The sequence below is a fragment of the Engystomops pustulosus genome, chromosome 4, assembly GCF_040894005.1.
Source record: "Engystomops pustulosus chromosome 4, aEngPut4.maternal, whole genome shotgun sequence".
Taxonomy (NCBI): domain Eukaryota; kingdom Metazoa; phylum Chordata; class Amphibia; order Anura; family Leptodactylidae; genus Engystomops; species Engystomops pustulosus.
Genome location: NC_092414.1, coordinates 225,824,455 through 225,848,926, shown reverse-complemented (window position 1 = coordinate 225,848,926; position 24,472 = coordinate 225,824,455). Strand labels below are relative to the sequence as shown.

Here is a 24,472-nt window from a genome sequence, read left to right as displayed (position 1 = left end):
CGTACATCATAGGTCAGAGGAGGCCTCGTCTTTGGCCTGTGGACATTGATCTCTGTCATGAGCAGTGGGATCTCCAGGGATGGGTCACTATCTAAAGGGGCAATAAATACCTACGACAGGTGCGGTCCTTTGCTGCGGACAGTTTGCTATCTATTCAGGCTCATTATTCCCAGAGACTTGAATGTAGGACGGCCTCGCATGTGCCAAAAAATCTTCAGTACTAGGCCCATAAGCCTGATGGCGTTCAGTGGACAGAACCTATCATGTAACCTCCGTATCCCGAATTCAACCTGAACAAGTGGTGGTGTCAAGTGGTAGGGTGGTGTCACGAGAAGTCGGTGAAGGTCACTAGAAAGTGGCGTCAACTACTGCATCAGACACGTGAAGTACACAACGTGGGGCTAGCCTGGGCCGTAGGGGACATACATATTATCTCACATTAATTCAAATATTGTTCATTGCTTTCCTCAAAACCAACAAGTTTAATGTTGTGCAGAAATGACCACAAAAACATGAATTACTTTCGAGTTTACAGAAATTCATATATCTCACAGTATTTGACAGGGAGGCTTTCAGAGACTACGGACCCCATTACTGAGCCCCTGCGCCAGTTTCTGTGGGCCTTTGCAGGTTCTTTTCAGTGTAAACGGCTTGTACAGGTATTTATAAAGTGTAGCGCACGTTGGTGTCACAGTTGCATTATATTCGACGTGACGCACAATTCTGCACATAAAGGGGCGCCCGATGCACCGACCGTGCGCCACATTTATCATGCAAAGTCCGACAGAAGTGTGTCGCATGCCTCACGTTAAAGGTGCACCAAAAAAAAAGTTGGTGCCCTCTCTGAAGGCAGTGCAGGGGGAGCCCGATTCATGCAGAATATGCACCACAAATCTGGCACCCCCTGCACTGTACACAGGTATCTGTACATAGTTTTGATAAATGTGGGCCATTGTCCCCCTAAATGAATTACAGCCCAGGTAATGTTGTCAAGGTCTTAACAAAATCCACTTCTTAAAAGCCACAAGAGTTCAAGTCTGGTCCCCACAGTCCCTGTACCCCCATTTTCCAGTGATAAGCCCCTTTACTGCCTGTAGCATCCTGTGCATGCAGTGCATTCTACAATCATTGAACTTGTTTCTCCTGCCATCAGTCCGGACACATGCCAGGGTATATAAACTCTGCACCTATATAAAGACTATGAAGTCATGCAGCCTGCCTCAATCTCGGATTGTCCACTGGGCTCCTACCTCTACCTGGGTCGGCTGTCATTGAACAAAGACTATTCTAGGACGACCTACAGCATTAGATAAAGCCCGTGGCCAATCCTGTTGAATGCCTCTGTGACTTCAGACCAATCTTATTGTTTAACACCCAGCCATTTAATTAGTTTAATAGGTCAAAGCTATGACGAGCATCTAAGCCAGTGATGAAGCTATGATGGAGCATCTAAGCCAGTGACGAAGCTATGATAAAGCATCTAAGCCAGTGACGAAGCTATGATGGAGCATGTAAGCCAGTGATGAAGCTATGATGGAGCATCTAAGCCAGTGACGAAGCTATGATAAAGCATCTAAGCCAGTGACGAAGCTATGATGGAGCATGTAAGCCAGTGATGAAGCTATGATGGAGCATCTAAGCCAGTGATGAAGCTATGACGAAGCATCTGAGCCAGTGATGAAGCTATGACTAAGCATCTAAGCCAGTGATGAAGCTATGATGGAGCATCTGAGCCAGTGATGAAGCTATGATGGAGCATCTGAGCCAGTGATGAAGCTATGATGGAGCATCTAAGCCAGTGATGAAGCTATGATGAAGCATCTAAGCCAGTGACGAAGCTATGATGAAGCATCTAAGCCAGTGATGAAGCTATGATGGAGCATCTGAGCCAGTGACGCAGCTATGATGGAGCATCTGAGCCAGTGATGAAGCTATGACGAAGCATCTGAGCCAGTGATGAAGCTATGATGAAGCATCTAAGCCAGTGATGAAGCTATGATGAAGCATCTAAGCCAGTGATGAAGCTATGATGAAGCATCTAAGCCAGTGATGAAGCTATGATGAAGCATCTAAGCCAGTGATGAAGCTATGATGAAGCATCTAAGCCAGTGACGAAGCTATGATGAAGCATCTAAGCCAGTGATGAAGCTATGATGAAGCATCTAAGCCAGTGATGAAGCTATGATGAAGCATCTAAGCCAGTGACGAAGCTATGATGAAGCATCTAAGCCAGTGATGAAGCTATGATGGAGCATCTGAGCCAGTGATGAAGCTATGATGGAGCATCTAAGCCAGTGATGAAGGTAGACGAAGCATCTAAGCCAGTGATGAAGCTATGATGAAGCATCTAAGCCAGTGACGAAGCTATGATGAAGCATCTAAGCCAGTGACGAAGCTATGATGAAGCATCTAAGCCAGTGACGAAGCTATGACGAAGTATCTAAGCCAGTGATGAAGCTATGATGGAGCATCTAAGCCAGTGACGCAGCTATGATGGAGCATCTAAGCCAGTGATGAAGCTATGATGGAGCATCTGAGCCAGTGATGAAGCTATGATGGAGCATCTAAGCCAGTGATGAAGGTATGATGGAGCATCTAAGCCAGTGATGAAGCTATGATGGAGCATCTAAGCCAGTGATGAAGCTATGATGGAGCATCTAAGCCAGTGATGAAGCTATGATGGAGCATCTAAGCCAGTGATGAAGCTATGATGGAGCATCTAAGCCAGTGATGAAGCTATGATGGAGCATCTAAGCCAGTGATGAAGCTATGATGGAGCATCTAAGACAGTGATGAAGCTATGATGGAGCATCTAAGACAGTGATGAAGCTATGATGGAGCATCTAAGCCAGTGACGAAGCTATGATGGAGAATCTAAGCCAGTGATCAAGCTATGATGAAACATCTAAGCCCGTGACGAAGTTATAATGAAGCATGTAAGCCAGTGATGAAGCATCTGACCCAGTGACGAAGCTATGACTAAGCATCTAAGCCAGTGACGAAGCTATGACTAAGCATCTAAGCCAGTGATGAAGCTGTGACGAAGCATCTAAGCCAGTGATGAAGCTATGACTAAGCATCTAAGCCAGTGATGAAGCTACAATGAAGCATCTAAGCCAGTGATGAAGCTATGACGAAGCATCTAAGCCAGTGATGAAGCTATGACTAAGCATCTAAGCCAGTGATGAAGCTACAATGAAGCATCTAAGCCAGTGATGAAGCTACGATGAAGCATCTAAGCCAGTGATGAAGCTACGATGAAGCATCTAAGCCAGTGATGAAGTTATGATGAAGCATCTGAGCCAGTGATGAAGCTATGACGAAGCATCTAAGCCAGTGATGAAGCTATGACGAAGCATCTAAGCCAGTGATGAAGCTATGACTAAGCATCTAAGCCAGTGATGAAGCTATGACGAAGCATCTAAGCCAGTGACGAAGCTATGATGGAGCATCTAAGCCAGTGATGAAGCTATGATGAAGCATCTAAGCCAGTGACAAAGCTATGATGGAGCATCTAAGCCAGTGATGAAGCTATGATGGAGCATCTAAGCCAGTGACGAAGCTATGACTAAGCATCTAAGCCAGTGACGGAGCTATGATGGAGCATCTAAGCCAGTGATGAAGCTATAACGAAGCATCTAAGCCAGTGATGAAGCTATGACGAAGCATCTAAGCCAGTGATGAAGCTATGACGAAGCATCTAAGCCAGTGATGAAGCTATGATGAAGCAGCTAAGCCAGTGATGAAGCTATGATGAAGCATCTAAGCCAGTGATGAAGCTATGACGAAGCATCTAAGCCAGTGATGAAGCTATGACGAAGCATCTAAGCCAGTGATGAAGCTATGATGAAGCATCTAAGCCAGTGACAAAGCTATGATGGAGCATCTAAGCCAGTGATGAAGCTATGATGGAGCATCTAAGCCAGTGATGAAGCTATGACGAAGCATCTAAGCCAGTGATGAAGCTACGATGAAGCATCTAAGCCAGTGATGAAGCTATAACGAAGCATCTAAGCCAGTGATGAAGCTATGACGAAGCATCTAAGCCAGTGATGAAGCTACGATGAAGCATCTAAGCCAGTGATGAAGCTACGATGAAGCATCTAAGCCAGTGATGAAGCTACGATGAAGCATCTAAGCCAGTGATGAAGCTATGACTAAGCATCTAAGCCAGTGATGAAGCTATAACGAAGCATCTAAGCCAGTGATGAAGCTATGACGAAGTATCTAAGCCAGTGACGAAGCTATGATGAAGCATCTAAGCCAGTGATGAAGCTATGACGAAGCAGCTAAGCCAGTGATGAAGCTATGACGAAGCATCTAAGCCAGTGATGAAGCATCTAAGCCAGTGATGAAGCTATGATGAAGCAGCTAAGCCAGTGATGAAGCTATGATGAAGTATCTAAGCCAGTGATGAAGCTATGACGAAGCATCTAAGCCAGTGATGAAGCTACGATGAAGCATCTAAGCCAGTGATGAAGCTATGATGGAGCATCTAAGCCAGTGATGAAGCTATGACGAAGCATCTAAGCCAGTGATGAAGCTACGATGAAGCATCTAAGCCAGTGACAAAGCTATGATGGAGCATCTAAGCCAGTGATGAAGCTATGATGGAGCATCTAAGCCAGTGACGAAGCTATGACTAAGCATCTAAGCCAGTGACGGAGCTATGATGGAGCATCTAAGCCAGTGATGAAGCTATAACGAAGCATCTAAGCCAGTGATGAAGCTATGACGAAGCATCTAAGCCAGTGATGAAGCTATGACGAAGCATCTAAGCCAGTGACGAAGCTATGACGAAGCATCTAAGCCAGTGATGAAGCTACAATGAAGCATCTAAGCCAGTGATGAAGCTATAACGAAGCATCTGAGCCAGTGATGAAGCTATGATGGAGCATCTAAGCCAGTGATGAAGCTATGACTAAGCATCTAAGCCAGTGATGAAGCTATGATGGAGCATCTAAGCCAGTGACGAAGCTATGACGAAGCATCTGAGCCAGTGATGAAGCTATGATGAAGCATCTAAGCCAGTGACCGAGCTATGACGGAGCATCTAAGCCAGTGATGAAGCTATAACGAAGCATCTAAGCCAGTGATGAAGCTATGACGAAGCATCTAAGCCAGTGATGAAGCATCTAAGCCAGTGATGAAGCTATGATGAAGCAGCTAAGCCAGTGATGAAGCTATGATGAAGTATCTAAGCCAGTGATGAAGCTATGACGAAGCATCTAAGCCAGTGATGAAGCTACGATGAAGCATCTAAGCCAGTGATGAAGCTATGATGGAGCATCTAAGCCAGTGATGAAGCTATGACGAAGCATCTAAGCCAGTGATGAAGCTACGATGAAGCATCTAAGCCAGTGATGAAGCTACGATGAAGCATCTAAGCCAGTGATGAAGCTACGATGAAGCATCTAAGCCAGTGATGAAGCTATGACTAAGCATCTAAGCCAGTGATGAAGCTATAACGAAGCATCTAAGCCAGTGATGAAGCTATGACGAAGTATCTAAGCCAGTGACGAAGCTATGATGAAGCATCTAAGCCAGTGATGAAGCTATGACGAAGCAGCTAAGCCAGTGATGAAGCTATGACGAAGCATCTGAGCCAGTGATGAAGCTATGATGAAGCATCTAAGCCAGTGACCGAGCTATGACGGAGCATCTAAGCCAGTGATAAAGCTATGACGAAGCATCTAAGCCAGTGATGAAGCATCTAAGCCAGTGATGAAGCTATAACGAAGTATCTAAGCCAGTGATGAAGCTATAGCGAAGCATCTAAGCCAGTGATGAAGCTATGACGAAGCATCTAAGCCAGTGATGAAGCATCTAAGCCAGTGATGAAGCTATAACGAAGTATCTAAGCCAGTGATGAAGCTATAACGAAGCATCTAAGCCAGTGATGAAGCTATGACGAAGTATCTAAGCCAGTGATGAAGCTATAACGAAGCATCTAAGCCAGTGATGAAGCTATGACGAAGCATCTAAGACAGTGGTGAAGCTATGATGAAGCATCTAAGACAGTGGTGAAGCTATGATGAAGCATCTACCCACCACAGTTACCACAGAGTGCAGACTACAGAGTGGTAACCGTGGTGGGTACACTGGCAGCAGGGGGAGATTTTGGGAGCTGCTTCAAGATATTGGCCTGGATGTAAGGGGCCCACACACCTGAGATGACTCTACTATCCACCCCCACCCAGCAGTCTGGGTGCATGTCCTCAAAACATTTAGGTCTGGTAAGATCTCTATAACTGACTGCTTTCACTAGTGGAGGTAAGATGGACGCTGTTCACACCGTGCTCTCAGCAGGAGATTGGCTCCTCCTGCCGATGCTATCAGCTTCCTGCGTTTCAGCAAAAACGTCTCTGCGTGTCATAAGTCAGCCATCACTGACCTAAGCTGATCTACAACCCACCATTGTTTACCCATACGGTACTGGCAAGAGCATCTCGAATCTTTAGTGACTTTCCTTCTGCCTCCAAGTCATCCTCCTCACACTCACTCGGTTGTTCTAACTCTTCCTCAGCGGCTTCTTCTAGCCAATGCTCTTGAAATGGATCTCCCCGCGACTCACAAATATTATGCAGCGTGCAGCAAGTGGCAATCAACGTGGGTAAGAATACGAGATCAGAGTCACTGCGTTTTAGCAGGCAACACCATCTACCCTTGAGGTGCCCAAAAGCTACTTGTGCCACGTTCAGGGCAGATGAAAACTGTCTGTTCAGTTCTACACTCTCTGGACGCTCTTCTTCTGAAGAAGGTGTCATCAGCCAAGGAAGAAGGGGATAAGACCGAGGTCCTAACAAGTGGATTGGTAATTCCATTCCCTCCACACAGTACTTTGTTTTGGGGAACAGGGTTCCTTCTGTACCCCACTCGTAAAGCTCAGAAGACAGTAAAACCTGGGAGTTGGAGGAGTTTCCGGGACTTCCAATATTCAGATCCCAGAAGAGATGGTTACAGTCGACCACAGCCTGGACAACCACAGAATGCCAACCCTTGGCATTGAAATACTGCCCGCTGAACTCACTGGGGGGATATATAGGGACATGGAAAGTGCCGATGATGCCGGCCAGCTGTGGTATACTGTGATATTGTTCAAAAGCCTTTATAGTGTGGAAGAGAATATCTCCCCGAGGAACGCTAATGAACTTGGGTGTAAGAGTGGACACCAGCACCTCACAAACGTCCTGCACCACCTTACATATAGTGGAACGGGAGACTCTGAAGATTTTCCCAATGGTCCGGTATTCACATAAGGAGCCAAGTCTCCATAACGTCATGGCCAGCCGCACCTCTGCCGGTATGTCTTGACCCAGGTCCGTGTCCAGTGCCTCCATCACTGGTCGTAGCTGTTCACACAGGTAATCAAAGGTTGACCTTGTCATGCGGAAACTCTCTATCCAGTCAAACTTAGTGAAGACGTTCTCCATCACTTCACCCCAGGGTGTTGAGGGGAGGATGTCTCTCCAGGTCCGTGGCTCTGGCATCTCTGGTGATGATAATGAACCAGTGATGTCCCTGCAGTTGAAGATCCTAGAGGTCCACAGGACAGCAAAGCGCAGCCGCTCCCTCGTCATCATGCGCCGGTAACGCAATATTCTTCTTTTCCGTTCAAACTCCCGTCTCCGCCTTTCCTTCATCAGATGCACATAGTACAAGGAGCACAGGGCAACCGTACCGGCACAGAGCTCCGGAACACCCAGATCTCTGTCAGAGTCCATGGTGGTCGGTATGTTTTGTACTGTTACTATGGGACAAAACACAGTGGGTATTAATGGTGGTAGCGGTCACACGTTATACATGATTATCCTCCACAGCTCGTCATGTGTCCCCTGGTGATAATGGCGGCAGCAGTCACTGTGTCCCCTGGATGTAATGGCGGCAGTGGTCGCTGTGTCCCCGGGTGTAATGGCGGCAGTGGTCACTATGTCCCCGGGTGTAATGGCGGCAGTAGTCACTGTGTCCCCTAGATGTAATGGTGGCAGCGGTCACCGTGTCCCTGGGTGTAATGGCGGCAGTGGTCACTGTGTCCCCGGGTGTAATGGCGGCAGTGGTCACTGTGTCCCCGGGTGTAATGGCGGCAGTGGTCACTGTGTCCCCGGGTGTAATGGCGGCAGTGGTCACTGTGTCCCCGGGTGTAATGGCGGCAGTGGTCGCTGTGTCCCCGGGTGTAATGGCGGCAGTGGTCGCTGTGTCCCCGGGTGTAATGGCGGCAGTGGTCGCTGTGTCCCCGGGTGTAATGGCGGCAGTGGTCGCTGTGTCCCCGGGTGTAATGGCGGCAGTGGTCGCTGTCCACCCGGGTGTAATGGCGGCAGTGGTCGCTGTCCCCCCGGGTGTAATGGCGGCAGTGGTCGCTGTCCCCCCGGGTGTAATGGCGGCAGTGGTCACTGTGTCCCCGGGTGTAATGGCGGCAGTGGTCGCTGTGTCCCCGGGTGTAATGGAGGCAGTGGTCGCTGTGTCCCCGGGTGTAATGGCGGCAGTGGTCGCTGTGTCCCCGGGTGTAATGGCGGCAGTGGTCGCTGTGTCCCCGGGTGTAATGGCGGCAGTGGTCGCTGTGTCCCCGGGTGTAATGGCGGCAGTGGTCGCTGTGTCCCCGGTTGTAATGGCGGCAGTGTTGTCTGTGTCCCCGGGTGTAATGGCGGCAGTGGTCGCTGTGTCCCCGGGTGTAATGGCGGCAGTGGTCGCTGTGTCCCTGGGTGTAATGGCGGCAGTGGTCGCTGTGTCCCCGGGTGCAATGGCGGCAGTGGTCGCTGTGTCCCCGGGTGTAATGGTGGCAGTGTTGTCTGTGTCCCCGGGTGTAATGGCGGCAGTGGTCACTGTGTCCCCGGGTGTAATGGCGGCAGTGGTCACTGTGTCCCCGGGTGTAATGGCGGCAGTGGTCACTGTGTCCCCGGGTGTAATGGCGGCAGTGGTCGCTGTGTCCCCTAGATGTAATGGCGGCAGTGGTCGCTGTGTCCCTGGGTGTAATGGCGGCAGTGGTCGCTGTGTCCCCGGGTGTAATGGCGGCAGTGGTCGCTGTGTCCCCGGGTGTAATGGCGGCAGTGGTCACTGTGTCCCCGGGTGTAATGGCAGCAGTGGTCGCTGTGTCCCTGGGTGTAATGGTGGCAGTGGTCGCTGTGTCCCCGGGTGTAATGGCGGCAGTGGTCGCTGTGTCCCCGGGTGTAATGGCGGCAGTGGTCGCTGTGTCCCCTAGATGTAATGGCGGCAGTGGTCGCTGTGTCACCGGGTGTAATGGCGGCAGTGGTCGCTGTGTCCCTGGGTGTAATGGTGGCAGTGGTCGCTGTGTACCCGGGTGTAATGGCGGCAGTGGTCACTGTGTCCCCGGGTGTAATGGCGACAGTGGTCACTGTGTCCCTGGGTGTAATGGCGACAGTGGTCACTGTGTCCCCGGGTGTAATGGCGACAGTGGTCACTGTGTCCCCGGGTGTAATGGTGGCAGTGGTCACTGTGTCCCCGGGTGTAATGGCGGCAGTGGTCGCTGTGTCCCCGGGTGTAATGGCGGCAGTGGTCGCTGTGTCCCTGGGTGTAATGGTGGCAGTGGTCGCTGTGTCCCCGGGTGTAATGGCGGCAGTGGTCGCTGTGTCCCTGGGTGTAATGGCGGCAGTGGTCGCTGTGTCCCCTAGATGTAATGGCGGCAGTGGTCGCTGTGTCCCTGGGTGTAATGGCGGCAGTGGTCGCTGTGTCCCCGGGTGTAATGGCGGCAGTGGTCGCTGTGTCCCCGGGTGTAATGGCGGCAGTGGTCGCTGTGTCCCCGGGTGTAATGGCGGCAGTGGTCGCTGTGTACCCGGGTGTAATGGCGGCAGTGGTCGCTGTGTCCCCGGGTGTAATGGCGGCAGTGGTCGCTGTGTACCCGGGTGTAATGGCGGCAGTGGTCGCTGTGTCCCCGGGTGTAATGGCGGCAGTGGTCGCTGTGTACCCGGGTGTAATGGCGGCAGTGGTCGCTGTGTCCCTGGGTGTAATGGCGGCAGTGGTCGCTGTGTCCCCGGGTGTAATGGCGGCAGTGGTCGCTGTGTCCCCGGGTGTAATGGCGGCAGTGGTCGCTGTGTACCCGGGTGTAATGGCGGCAGTGGTCGCTGTGTACCCGGGTGTAATGGCGGCAGTGGTCGCTGTGTCCCTGGGTGTAATGGTGGCAGTGGTCGCTGTGTCCCCGGGTGTAATGGCGGCAGTGGTCGCTGTGTCCCTGGGTGTAATGGCGGCAGTGGACGCTGTGTCCCCGGGTGTAATGGCGGCAGTGGTCGCTGTGTCCCTGGGTGTAATGGCGGCAGTGGACGCTGTGTCCCCTAGATGTAATGGCGGCAGTGGTCGCTGTGTCCCTGGGTGTAATGGCGGCAGTGGTCGCTGTGTCCCCGGGTGTAATGGCGGCAGTGGTCGCTGTGTCCCCGGGTGTAATGGCGGCAGTGGTCGCTGTGTCCCCGGGTGTAATGGCGGCAGTGGTCGCTGTGTACCCGGGTGTAATGGCGGCAGTGGTCGCTGTGTCCCCGGGTGTAATGGCGGCAGTGGTCGCTGTGTACCCGGGTGTAATGGCGGCAGTGGTCGCTGTGTCCCCGGGTGTAATGGCGGCAGTGGTCCCTGTGACCTGCACATTCCTGTCACGCGTTTCCCGCCCTCACCTGCACGCTGCCGTGGAGGGGGCGGGGCCAGCGCTGTGACTACTTTCCCGCCTTTTTCTCACAACAGGGTCCGGTCTTCCATCACTCAGTAATTGTTACCCACCTTCTCCATTTTACATCCAGATTTTTAAGCTTTTCAGTAATGTTGTTATGGTGGCCGCCCGCAATGGACGGAAAGAAAAGGTACTTCCGCTGCCTCAACCAATATGGCGGCTGAAGAAGGGCGGAAGTGACGTCAGCGACGAGAGAGACCGTATCAGGAAGTAAGAGGACACCGGGAGACTGTGACAGGAGGAGAAGGATGGAGGCGCTGAGGACTGTGCTAGTCCCGGGGATCCTCCCTGAGCGCTGCTATGACGAGTTCTTCCTCAGCTACAACCTGCTGCACGGTATAAAGACTGCACCCCAAAACTGAGGGGCTTCTCCATGATATAACTTACTGCCCTCTCTTCTCTATGTCTCCTCCCTCAGCCCCTCCTCTGCTGTGTGTCTCCTCCCTCAGCCCCTCCTCTGCTGTCTGTCCCCTCCCTCAGCCCCTCCTCTGCTGTCTGTCCCCTCCCTCAGCCCCTCCTCTGCTGTCTGTCCCCTCCCTCAGCCCCTCCTCTGCTGTATGTCCCCTCCCTCAGCCCCTCCTCTGCTGTATGTCCCCTCCCTCAGCCCCTCCTCTGCTGTATGTCCCCTCCCTCTTCCGCTGTATGTCCCCCCTCCCTCTGCCCCTCCTCTGCTGTATGTCCCCCCCTCCCTCTGCCCCTCCTCTGCTGTATGTCCCCCTCCCTCTGCCCCTCCTCTGCTGTATGTCCCCCTCCCTTTGCCCCTCCTCTGCTATATGTCCCCTCCCTCTGCCCCTCCTCTGCTGTATGTCCCCTCCCTCTTCCGCTGTATGTCCCCCCTCCCTCTGCCCCTCCTCTGCTGTATGTCCCCCTCCCTCTGCCCCTCCTCTGCTGTATGTCCCCTCCCTCTGCCCCTCTTCCGCTGTATGTCCCCCCTCCCTTTGCCCCTCCTCTGCTGTATGTCCCCCCCTCCCTCAGCCCCTCCTCTGCTGTATGTCCCACCTCTCTCAGCCCCTCTTCTGCTGTATGTCCCCCCTCCTGCCGTCCCCCTCAGTTCCGTCCCCCCTCCCTCAGCCCCTCCTCTGCTATATGTCCTCCCTCCCTCAGCCCTCCTCTGCTGTATGTCCCCCCTCCCTCTGCCCCTCCTCTGCTGTATACCCCCCCTCAGCTGTTAGTCCCCGCTCCCTCAGCCCCTCCGTCACTGAATGTCCCGCCTCTGCCCCTCCTCCGCTGTATGTTCCCTCTCCCTCAGCCCCTCCTCCGCTGTATGTCCCCCCTCCCTCAGCCCCTCCTCCGCTGTATGTCCCCCCTCCCTCAGCCCCTCCTCTGCTGTTTGTCCCCCCTCCCTCAGCCCCTCCTCTGCTGTATGTCCCCCCTCCCTCAGCCCCTCCTTTGCTGTATGTCCCCCCTCCCTCAGCCCCTCCTCTGCTGTATGTCCCCCCTCCCTCAGCCCCTCCTCTGCTGTATGTCCCCCCTCCCTCAGCCCCTCCTCTGCTGTATGTCCCCCCTCCCTCAGCCCCTCCTCTGCTGTATGTCCCCCCTCCCTCAGCCCCTCCTCTGCTGTATGTCCCCCCTCCCTCTGCCCCTCCTCTGCTGTATACCCCTCCCCCGCTCTTAGTCCCCCCTCCCTCAGCCCCTCCCCCACTGAATGTCCCGCCTCTGCCCCTCCTCCAATGTATGTCCCCCTCCCTCATCTTCTCCTCTGCTGTATGTCCCCCCTCCCTCTGCCCCTCCTCTACTGTATGTCCCCCCTCCCTCTGCCCCTCCTCTTCTGTATGTCCCCCCCTCCCTCTGCCCCTCCTCTGCTGTATGTCCCCCCTCCCTCTGCCCCTCCTCTTCTGTATGTCCCCCCTCCCTCTGCCCCTCCTCTGCTGTATGTCCCCCCTCCCTCTGCCCCTCCTCTGCTTTATGTCCCCCTCCCTCATCCCCTCCTCTGCTGTATGTCTCCTCCCTCCCTCTGCCCCTCCTCCGCTTTATGTCCCCCCTCCCTCTGCCCCTCCTCTGCTGTATGTCCCCCCTCCCTCTGCCCCTCCTCTGCTGTATGTCCCCCCTCCCTCAGCCCCTCCTCTGCTGTATGTCCCCCCTCCCTCTGCCCCTCCTCTGCTGTATGTCCCCCCTCCCTATCCCCCTCCTCTGCTGTATGTCCCCCCTCCCTCTGCCCTTCCTCTGCTGTATGTCCCCCCCTCCCTCTGTCCTTCCTCCGCTGTATGTCCCCCCTCCCTCTGCCCCTCCTCCGCTGTATGTCCCCCCTCCCTCTGCCCCTCCTCCGCTGTATGTCCCCCCTCAGTTCTGTCCCCTTTGCTGGGTGCAGGAAGCTGCCGGTGTCCTGGTGACGTCTTGTTTTTCTTGCAGTTGAATGTCTGAAGATTCTGCTCAGTAAGATGTTGGGTTTCGGGATTATCCTCGGCTCAATCATGGGTGAGTCCTTGTGTCTGGTGCAGGGTTGGGGTGTTTGCCCCCCATTATCGGGAGGTTTTGGCCCGATCTCACCTGTTCCTCTATTACTCAGTGAAAGTCCCGCAGATCGTCAAGATCGTTGGGTCGGGCACAGCGGAGGGGCTCAGCTTCCAGGCGGTGCTGCTGGAGTTACTGGCGCTGTCCGGCACCATGGTGTACAGCATCACCTACAGCTTCCCCTTCAGGTGAGCCTGTCCCCATGCACGCAGGTGCTCGCTCCACCCGTATGACTGACCTTCCCCTTCAGGTGAGCCTGTCCCCATGCACGCGGGTGCTCGCTCCACCCGTATGACTGACCTTCCCCTTCAGGTGAGCCTGTCCCCATGCACGCAGGTGCTCGCCCCACCCGTATGACTGACCTTCCCCTTCAGGTGAGCCTGTCCCCCATGCACGCGGGTGCTCGCCCCACCCGTATGACTGACCTTCCCCTTCAGGTGAGCCTGTCCCCCATGCACGCGGGTGCTCGCCCCACCCCTATGACTGACCTTCCCCTTCAGGTGAGCCTGTCCCCCATGCACGCAGGTGCTCGCCCCACCAGTATGACTGACCTTCCTCTTCATGTGAGCCTGTCCCCCATGCACGCAGGTGCTCGCCCCACCCCTATGACTGACCTTCCCCTTCAGGTGAGCCTGTCCCCCATGCACGCAGGTGCTCGCCCCACCAGTATGACTGACCTTCCTCTTCAGGTGAGCCTGTCCCCATGCACGCAGGTGCTCGCCCCACCCGTATGACTGACCTTCCCCTTCAGGTGAGCCTGTCCCCATGCACGCAGGTGCTCGCCCCACCCGTATGACTGACCTTCCCCTTCAGGTGAGCCTGTCCCCATGCACGCGGGTGCTCGCTCCACCCGTATGACTGACCTTCCCCTTCAGGTGAGCCTGTCCCCATGCACGCAGGTGCTCGCCCCACCTGTATGACTGACCTTCCCCTTCAGGTGAGCCTGTCCCCATGCACGCAGGTGCTCGCCCCACCCGTATGACTGACCTTCCCCTTCAGATGAGCCTGTCCCCCATGCACGCAGGTGCTCGCTCCACCCCTATGACTGACCTTCCCCTTCAGGTGAGCCTGTCCCCCATGCACGCAGGTGCTCGCTCCACCCCTATGACTGACCTTCCCCTTCAGGTGAGCCTGTCCCCATGCACGCAGGTGTTCGCCCCACCCGTATGACTGACCTTCCCCTTCAGGTGAGCCTGTCCCCATGCACGCGGGTGCTCGCTCCACCCGTATGACTGACCTTCCTCTTCAGGTGAGCCTGTCCCCCATGCACCTGGGTGCTCGCCCCACCTGTATGACTGACCTTCCCCTTCAGGTGAGCCTGTCCCCCATGCACGAGGGTGCTTGCCCCACCCGTATGACTGACCTTCCCCTTCAGGTGAGCCTGTCCCCATGCACGCAGGTGCTCACTCCACCCGTATGACTGACCTTCCCCTTCAGGTGAGCCTGTCCCCCATGCACACAGGTGCTCACTCCACCCCTATGACTGACCTTCCCCTTCAGGTGAGCCTGTCCCCCATGCACGCAGGTGCTCACTCCACCCCTATGACTGACCTTCCCCTTCAGGTGAGCCTGTCCCCCATGCACGAGCGTGCTCGCCCCACCCGTATGACTGACCTTCCCCTTCAGGTGAGCCTGTCCCCCATGCACGCGGGTGCTCGCTCCACCCCTATGACTGACCTTCCCCTTCAGGTGAGCCTGTCCCCCATGCACGCGGGTGCTCGCCCCACCCGTATGACTGACCTTAGCCTTCAGGTGAGCCTGTCCCCCATGCACCTGGGTCCTCGCCCCACCCCTATGACTGACCTTCTCCTTCAGGTGAGCCTGTCCCCATGCACGCGGGTGCTCGCCCCACCCGTATGACTGACCTTCCCCTTCAGGTGAGCCTGTCCCCCATGCACGCGGGTGCTCGCCCCACCCGTATGACTGACCTTAGCCTTCAGGTGAGCCTGTCCCCCATGCACCTGGGTCCTCGCCCCACCCCTATGACTGACCTTCCCCTTCAGGTGAGCCTGTCCCCCATGCACGCAGGTGCTCGCTCCACCCGTATGACTGACCTTCCCCTTCAGGTGAGCCTGTCCCCCATGCACGCGGGTGCTCGCCCCACCCGTATGACTGACCTTCCCCTTCAGGTGAGCCTGTCCCCCATGCACGCGGGTGCTCGCTCCACTTGTATGACTGACCTTCCCCTTCAGATGAGCCTGTCCCCCATGCGCGCGGGTGCTCGCCCCACCCGTATGACTGACCTTCCCCTTCAGGTGAGCCTGTCCCCCATGCACGCGGGTGCTCGCCCCACCCGTGTGACTGACCTTAGCCTTCAGGTGAGCCTGTCCCCCATGCACGCGGGTGCTCGCTCCACCCGTATGACTGACCTTCCCCTTCAGGTGAGCCTGTCCCCCATGCACGCGGGTGCTCGCCCCACCCGTGTGACTGACCTTAGCCTTCAGGTGAGCCTGTCCCCCATGCACGCGGGTGCTCGCTCCACTTGTATGACTGACCTTCCCCTTCAGATGAGCCTGTCCCCCATGCACGCGGGTGCTCGCTCCACTTGTATGACTGACCTTCCTCTTCAGGTGAGCCTGTCCCCCATGCACGCGGGTGCTCGCCCCACCCGTATGACTGACCTTAGCCTTCAGGTGAGCCTGTCCCCCATGCACGCGGGTGCTCGCTCCACCCGTATGACTGACCTTCCCCTTCAGGTGAGCCTGTCCCCCATGCACGCGGGTGCTCGCTCCACCCCTATGACTGACCTTCCCCTTCAGGTGAGCCTGTCCCCCATGCACGCGGGTGCTCGCTCCACCCGTATGACTGACCTTCCTCTTTATGTCTTGTGCAGCTCCTGGGGTGAAGTTCTATTTCTCATGATCCAGACCCTGGTTATCGGCTTCCTGATCCAGCACCTGGGGGGACGCACCGCCCTGGGTATGAGATCTCTGCTCTAGTACTCGGTGGTGTCACCCTGCAGCCTCTGACCTGCCCCCTGTGTGTTCCAGGTGTTCTCTTCCTTGGGGTGTACTTTGCGGTGGTCGCAGTCCTCCTGTCTCCTGTTGTACCAATGGCTGTTGTCACCATACTACAAGCAGTCAACGTGCCCGCGGTCATCATCAGCAGGGTGAGTATCGCCCTCAAGGGGGAGGCTTATAGATCCTATATGGCACCCTGCAGGGGCGGGGCAGGCTAACGGCTCCTCCTCCAGGGGGAGGGAGAAGCTTATAGATCCAGGGGTGGGGCCGGCCCATGGCTTGTCGTGCGGGGGTGGGGCCGGCCCACGCCTTGTCGTGCGGGGGTGGGGCCGGCCCATGGCTTGTCGTGCGGGGGTGGTGCCGGCCCACGCCTTGTCGTGCGGGGGTGGGGCCGGCCCACGCCTTGTCGTGCGGTGGTGGGGCCGGCCCATGGCTTGTCGTGCGGGGGTGGGGGCCAGCTCCATGTGATGTGATCTGTAAGTCTTTCTTTAATGTGATTGGTGTCTTTCCCGCCCCCCTGAAGCTCCTACAAGCAGTAACAAACTATAGGAACGGTCACACGGGGCAGTTGTCGGCAGTGACGGTTGCGCTCTTGTTCCTGGGCTCTCTGGCTCGTATCTTCACTTCAGTTCAGGTAATAGATAATGTCTCGTTGTGTTTACAGTGGATAAAATAAGTAGTAATATGTAAACCTTTGGTAACGTCCCGTCCAACCCATGTGCTGGAAGAACCCACCGTAATGTCCATAACTGATGTGTAATAATGGGAGGGAGGAGCAAAAAGTCCTGACACCAACTGAAATGTATCAATACAGGCGGTCCCCTACTTAAGAACACTCAACTTACATACGACCCCTAGTTACAAACGGACCTCTGGATATTGGTAATTTATTGTGCTTTAGTCCTAGGCTACAATAATCAGCTGTAACAGTTATCACAGGCGTCTGTAATGAAGATTTAGTGTTAATATTGATTCTTATGACAACCCAACATTTTTAAAACCCAATTGTCACAGAGACCAAAAAAGTTCTGGCTGGGATTACAATGATAAAGTATACAGTTCCGACCTGTAATTAGACAGCGATCCTGAGTGATACATAATATCAGCTGCTTATAAAGACCCTCCTCACATTCCCACCGATCGGATCCCCTCCTCTCTCCATAGGTGGATGAGCGGACGTCCTGCTCTGTCACTATGCAGTGAAGCACTGTGTGCTCTCAGGACCGGATCCCCTCCTCTGTCCATAGGTGGATGAGCGGACGTCCTGCTCTGTCACTATGCAGTGAAGCACTGTGTGCTCTCAGGACCGGATCTCCTCCTCTCTCCATAGATGGATGAGCGGACGTCCTGCTCTGTCACTATGCAGTGAAGCACTGTGTGCTCTCCTGGACCGGATCCCCTCCTCTGTCCATAGGTGGATGAGCGGATGCCCTGCTCTGTCACTATGCAGTGAAGCGCTGTGTGCTCTCCAGGACCGGATCCCCCTCCTCTCTCCATAGGTGGATGAGCGGACGCCCTCCTCTGTCACTATGCAGTGAAGCACTGTGTGCTCTCCAGGACCGGATCCCCTCCTCTCTCCATGGGTGGATGAGCGGACGTCCTGCTCTGTCACTATGCAGTGAAGCACTGTGTGCTCTCAGGACCGGATCTCCTCCTCTCTCCATAGATGGATGAGCGGACGTCCTGCTCTGTCACTATGCAGTGAAGCACTGTGTGCTCTCCTGGACCGGACCCCCTCCTCTCTCCATAGGTGGATGAGCGGACGTCCTGCTCTCTCACTATGCAGTGAAGCGCTGTGTGCTCTCCAGAACCGGATCCCCCTCCTCTCTCCATAGGTGGATGAGCGGACGTCCTGCTCTCTCACTATGCAGTGAAGCGCTGTGTGCTCTCCAGAACCGGATCCCCTCCTCTCTCCATAGGTGGATGAGCGGACGCCCTCCTCTGTCACTATGCAGTGAAGCACTGTGTGCTCTCCAGGACCGGATCCCCTCCTCTCTCCATGGGTGGATGAGCGGACGTCCTGCTCTCTCAATATGCAGTGAAGCGCTGTGTGCTCTCAGGACCGGACCCCCTCCTCTCTCCATAGATGGATGAGCGGACGTCCTGCTCTGTCACTATGCAGTGAAGCACTGTGTGCTCTCAGGACCGGATCTCCTCCTCTCTCCATAGATGGATGAGCGGACGTCCTGCTCTGTCACTATGCAGTGAAGCACTGTGTGCTCTCCTGGACCGGATCCCCCTCCTCTGTCCATAGGTGGATGAGCGGATGCCCTGCTCTGTCACTATGCAGTGAAGCACTGTGTGCTCTCAGAACCGGATCTCCTCCTCTCTCCATAGATGGATGAGCGGACGTCCTGCTCTGTCACTATGCAGTGAAGCACTGTGTGCTCTCCTGGACCGGACCCCCTCCTCTCTCCATAGGTGGATGAGCGGACGTCCTGCTCTCTCACTATGCAGTGAAGCACTGTTTGCTCTCCAGAACCGGATCCCCTCCTCTCTCCATAGGTGGATGAGCAGATGCCCTCCTCTGTCACTATGCAGTGAAGCACTGTGTGCTCTCCAGGACCGGATCCCCCTCCTCTCTCCATAGGTGGATGAGCGGACGCCCTGCTCTGTCACTATGCAGTGAAGCACTGTGTGCTCTCCTGGACCGGATCCCCTCCTCTCTCCATAGGTGGATGAGCGGACTCTCTGCTCTGTCACTATGCAGTGAAGCACTGTGTGCTCTCAGGACCGGATCTCCTCCTCTCTCCATAGATGGATGAGCGGACGTCCTGCTCTGTCACTATGCAGTGAAGCACTGTGTGCTCTCCAGGACCGGACCCCCTCCTCTCTCCATAGGTGGATGAGCGGACGCCCTGCTCTGTCACTATGCAGTGAAGCACTGTGTGCTCTCCAGGACCGGATCCCCTCCTCTCTCCATAGGTGGATGAGCGGACGCCCTCCTCTGTCACTATGCAGTGAAGCACTGTGTGCTCTCCTGGACCGGATCTCCCCCTCTCTCCATAGGTGGATGAGCGGACGCCCTCCTCTGTCACTATGCAGTGAAGCACTGTGTGCTCTCCTGGACCGGATCTCCCCCTCTCTCCATAGATGGATGAGCGGACGTCCTGCTCTGTCACTATGCAGTGAAGCACTGTGTGCTCTCAGGACCGGATCTCCTCCTCTGTCCATAGGTGGATGAGCGGACGTCCTGCTCTGTCACTATGCAGTGAAGTACTGTGTGCTCTCCTGGACCGGACCCCCTCCTCTCTCCATAGGTGGATGAGCGGACGTCCTGCTCTGTCACTATGCAGTGAAGCACTGTGTGCTCTCAGGACCGGATCTCCTCCTCTCTCCATAGATGGATGAGCGGACGTCCTGCTCTGTCACTATGCAGTGAAGCACTGTTTGCTCTCCAGAACCGGATCCCCTCCTCTCTCCATAGGTGGATGAGCGGATGTCCTGCTCTGTCACTATGCAGTGAAGCACTGTGTGCTCTCAGGACCGGATCTCCTCCTCTCTCCATAGATGGATGAGCGGACGTCCTGCTCTGTCACTATGCAGTGAAGCACTGTGTGCTCTCCCGGACCGGATCCCCTCCTCTCTCCATAGGTGGATGAACGGACGTCCTGCTGTGTCACTATACAGTGAAGCACTGTGTGCTTTCCAGGACCGGATCCCCTCCTCTCTCCATAGGTAGATGAGCGGACTCCCTGCTCTGTCACTATGCAGTGAAGCACTGTGTGCTCTCCAGGACCGGATCCCCCTCCTCTCTCCATAGGTGGATGAGCGGATGTCCTGCTCTGTCACTATGCAGTGAAGCACTGTGTGCTCTCCAGGACCGGATCCCCCTCCTCTCTCCATAGGTGGATGAGCGGACGTCCTGCTCTGTCACTATGCAGTGAAGCACTGTGTGCTCTCCAGGACCGGATCCCCCTCCTCTCTCCATAGGTGGATGAGCGGACGTCCTGCTCTGTCACTATGCAGTGAAGCACTGTGTGCTCTCCAGGACCGGATCCCCCTCCTCTCTCCATAGGTGGATGAGCGGACGCCCTGCTCTGTCACTATGCAGTGAAGCACTGTGTGCTCTCGGGACCGGATCCCCCTCCTCTGTCCATAGGTGGATGAGCGGACGTCCTGCTCTGTCACTATGCAGTGAAGCAACTGTGTGCTCTCGGGACCGGACCCCCTCCTCTCTCCATAGGTGGATGAGCGGACGCCCTGCTCTGTCACTATGCAGTGAAGCACTGTGTGCTCTCAGGACCGGATCTCCTCCTCTGTCCATAGGTGGATGAGCGGACGTCCTGCTCTGTCACTATGCAGTGAAGCACTGTGTGCTCTCCTGGACCGGACCCCCTCCTCTCTCCATAGGTGGATGAGCGGACGCCCTCCTCTGTCACTATGCAGTGAAGCACTGTGTGCTCTCCTGGACCGGATCCCCCCCCTCTCTCCATAGGTGGATGAGCGGACTCTCTGCTCTGTCACTATGCAGTGAAGCACTGTGTGCTCTCGGGACCGGAATCCCCCTCCTCTCTCCATAGGTGGATGAGCGGACGCCCTGCTCTGTCACTATGCAGTGAAGCACTGTGTGCTCTCCTGGACCGGACCCCCCTCCTCTCTCCATAGGTGGATGAGCGGACGCCCTCCTCTGTCACTATACAGTGAAGCAGTGTGTGCTCTCAGGACCGGATCTCCTCCTCTGTCCATAGGTGGATGAGCGGACGTCCTGCTCTGTCACTATGCAGTGAAGCACTGTGTGCTCTCCTGGACCGGACCCCCTCCTCTCTCCATAGGTGGATGAGCGGACGCCCTCCTCTGTCACTATGCAGTGAAGCACTGTGTGCTCTCCTGGACCGGATCCCCCCCCTCTCTCCATAGGTGGATGAGCGGACTCTCTGCTCTGTCACTATGCAGTGAAGCACTGTGTGCTCTCGGGACCGGAATCCCCCTCCTCTCTCCATAGGTGGATGAGCGGACGCCCTGCTCTGTCTTTATGCAGTGAAGCACTGTGTGCTCTCGGGACCGGATCCCCTCCTCTGTCCATAGGTGGATGAGCGGACTCTCTGCTCTGTCACTATGCAGTGAAGCACTGTGTGCTCTCGGGACCGGATCCCCCTCCTCTCTCCATAGGTGGATGAGCGGACACCCTGCTCTGTCACTATGCAGTGAAGCACTGTGTGCTCTCCTGGACCGGATCCCCTCCTATCTCCATAGGTGGATGAGCGGACGCCCTGCTCTGTCACTATGCAGTGAAGCACTGTGTGCTCTCGGGACCGGATCCCCCTCCTCTCTCCATAGGTGGATGAGCGGACGCCCTGCTCTGCCACTATGGAGTGAAGCACTGTGTGCTCTCCTGGACCGGATCCCCTCCTCTCTCCATAGGTGGATGAGCGGACGTCCTGCTCTGTCACTATGCAGTGAAGCACTGTGTGCGCTCCCGGACTGGATCCCCTCCTCTCTCCATAGGTGGATGAGCGGACGTCCTGCTCTCTCACTATGCAGTGAAGCGCTGTGTGCTCTCCAGGACCGGATCCCCTCCTCTCTCCATGGGTGGATGAGCGGACTCTCTGCTCTGTCACTATGCAGTGAAGCACTGTGTGCTCTCCAGGACAGGATCCCCTCCTCTCTCCATAGGTGGATGAGCGGACGTCCTGCTCTCTCAATATGCAGTGAAGCACTGTGTGCTCTCCTGGACCGGATCCCCTCCTCTGTCCATAGGTGGATGAGCGGACTCTCTGCTCTGTCACTATGCAGTGAAGCACTGTGTGCTCTCGGGACCGGACCCCCTCCTCTCTCCGCAGGTGGATGAGCGGACGCCCTGCTCTGTTACTATGCAGTGAAGCACTGTGTGCTCTCGGGACCGGATCCCCCTCCTCTCTCCATAGGTGGATGAGCGGACGCCCCGCTCTGTCACTATGCAGTGAAGCACTGTGTGCTCTCCTGGACCGGATCCCCTCATCTGTCCATAGGTGGATGAGCGGACTCTCTGCTCTGTCACTATGCAGTGAAGCACTGTGTGCTCTCGGGACCGGACCCCCTCCTCTCTCCATAGGTGAATGAGCGGACGTCCTGCTCTTTCACTATGCAGTGAAGCGCTGTGTGCTCTCCAGGACCGGATCCCCTCCTCTCTCCATGGGTGGATGAGCGGACGTCCTGCTCTCTCAATATGCAGTGAAGCGCTGTGTGCTCTCCTGGACCGGATCCCCTCCTCTGTCCATAGGTGGATGAGCGGACTCTCTGCTCTGTCACTATGCAGTGAAGCACTGTGTGCTCTCCTGGATCGGATCCCCTCCTCTCTCCATAGGTGGATGAGCGGACGCCCTGCTCTGTTACTATGCAGTGAAGCACTGTGTGCTCTCGGGACCGGATCCCCCTCCTTTCTCCATAGGTGGATGAGCGGACGCCCTGCTCTGTTACTATGCAGTGAAGCAACTGTGTGCTCTCGGGACCGGATCCCCTCCTCTGTCCATAGGCGGATGAGCGGACTCTCTGCTCTGTCACTATGCAGTGAAGCGCTGTGTGCTCTCCAGGACCGGATCCCCTCCTCTCTCCATAGGTGGATGAGCGGACGCCCTGCTCTGTCACTATGCAGTGAAGCACTGTGTGCTCTCGGGACCGGATCCCCTCCTCTGTCCATAGGTGGATGAGCGGACGCCCTGCTCTGTCACTATGCAGTGAAGCACTGTGTGCTCTCCTGGATCGGATCCCCTCCTCTCTCCATAGGTGGATGAGCGGACGTCCTGCTGTGTCACTATACAGTGAAGCACTGTGTGCTCTCCAGGACCGGATCCCCTCCTCTCTCCATAGGTGGATGAATGGACGCCCTGCTCTGTCACTATGGAGTGAAGCACTGTGTGCTCTCCAGGACCGGATCCCCTCCTCTCTCCATAGGTGGATGAATGGACGCCCTGCTCTGTCACTATGGAGTGAAGCTAGATGATGCTTATACATGATGTATCACCCAGATGAGCTGAGGGGCATCAGGCGTCCGGGGTTGCTAAGACATTCAGGAATCTCTACACCCCCTATGGTGTAACTCAACATTGCAGGAAATACTGTGATTGGACGGCTTCTCCCTCCTAGTGTTACAAGATGATGATGGAGGATGAGGTTCATGGTGCAGACTTGCCTCTCCCTGGATTTCCATCAATGCAAGAAAAAGGATGTGATATCTGATCCGTGATTCCCGGCTCTGATTCTATATCCCCCATCCTCCCAGCATTAAATACATGTCTCCCGGTATTGATTGGACTGGCTGTTACCACTGGTACTGATTCTACCCTCCCTCTCCCCCAGTATTACATACATGTCTCCCGGGATGGATTGGACCGGCTGTTACCACTGGTTCTGATTATATATCCCCCCAGCCACAGTATTACATACATGTCTCCTGGTATGGATTGGACTGGCTGTTACCACTGGTACTGATTCTACCCTCCCTCTCCCCCATTATTACATAAATGTCTCCCGGGATGGATAGGACCGGCTGTTACCACTGGTTCTGATTATATATCCCCCATCCCCCCAGCCACAGTATTACATACATGTCTCCTGGTATGGATTGGACTGGATGTTACCACTGGTTCTGATTATATATCCCCCCAGCCACAGTATTACATAAATGTCTCCCGGGATGGATAGGACCGGCTGTTACCACTGGTTCTGATTATATATCCCCCATCCCCCCAGCCACAGTATTACATACATGTCTCCTGGTATGGATTGGACTGGATGTTACCACTGGTTCTGATTATATATCCCCCCAGCCACAGTATTACATACATGTCTCCCGGGATGGATTGGACCGGCTGTTACCACTGGTTCTGATTATATATCCCCCATCCCCCCAGCCACAGTATTACATACATGTCTCCCGGGATGGATTGGACCGGCTGTTACCACTGGTTCTGATTATATATCCCCCCAGCCACAGTATTACATACATGTCTCCCGGGATGGATTGGACCGGCTGTTACCACTGGTTCTGATTATATATCCCCCCAGCCACAGTATTACATACGTGTCTCCCGGTATGGATTGGACCGGCTTGTACCATTGGTTCTGATTCTACCCCCCTGTTATTTCTACCCCTGCACAGGAGACCGGAGACCCCCTCATGGCGCTCACTTATGTTGTGTCGTCTTCATGTAACGGACTGATTTTTGCTCAGCTCCTTTATTATTGGAATGTCAGCTCTGGGGCCCAGCAGCAGAAAAAGAAGAGGAGCTGAGGAGAAGATGTGATGTGGACCAGACCGGGCCGGTTCAGCCATCTCTTTCATTCCAATGAATTGTTATTTTTACATGTGGTTCTGGTGTCTCTCCAGCGGCTCTGTCTGGGGAAGCTGTAGAGGAACCAGTGTGTAGTCTGCAGTGCAGCTGTGTACTAAAAACGGGAGGTTTCTAAAGAAAAA

At 55.2% G+C, this 24,472-nt stretch overlaps 2 protein-coding genes across 3 annotated transcripts; one reads left to right on the top strand and one right to left on the bottom strand.

Annotated features, from left to right (window-relative positions):
* Nucleotides 1-462: 462 nt before the first annotated feature.
* LOC140128390 (uncharacterized) lies at nt 463-10,839 on the bottom strand. Of its 2 annotated transcripts, none has more exons than XM_072150069.1 (2): nt 10,717-10,839; nt 463-7,750 (listed from the first exon to the last, which is right to left on the bottom strand). In XM_072150069.1, exon 2 carries the CDS (start codon nt 7,722-7,724, stop codon nt 6,405-6,407), a length of 1,320 nt encoding a protein of 439 aa, XP_072006170.1. In that variant the 5' UTR covers nt 7,725-7,750; nt 10,717-10,839; the 3' UTR covers nt 463-6,404. The 2 variants fall into 2 exon arrangements, with proteins under 2 accessions (XP_072006170.1, XP_072006169.1); XM_072150068.1 differs by having other exon boundaries at nt 10,614-10,829.
* Nucleotides 10,719-24,472, top strand: MPDU1 (mannose-P-dolichol utilization defect 1). The gene is made up of 7 exons (XM_072150072.1): nt 10,719-11,002; nt 13,016-13,081; nt 13,173-13,305; nt 15,951-16,036; nt 16,108-16,226; nt 16,601-16,711; nt 24,158-24,472. The coding sequence occupies exons 1-7, from the start codon at nt 10,915-10,917 to the stop codon at nt 24,287-24,289; spliced, it is 735 nt and encodes a 244-aa protein (XP_072006173.1). The 5' UTR covers nt 10,719-10,914; the 3' UTR covers nt 24,290-24,472.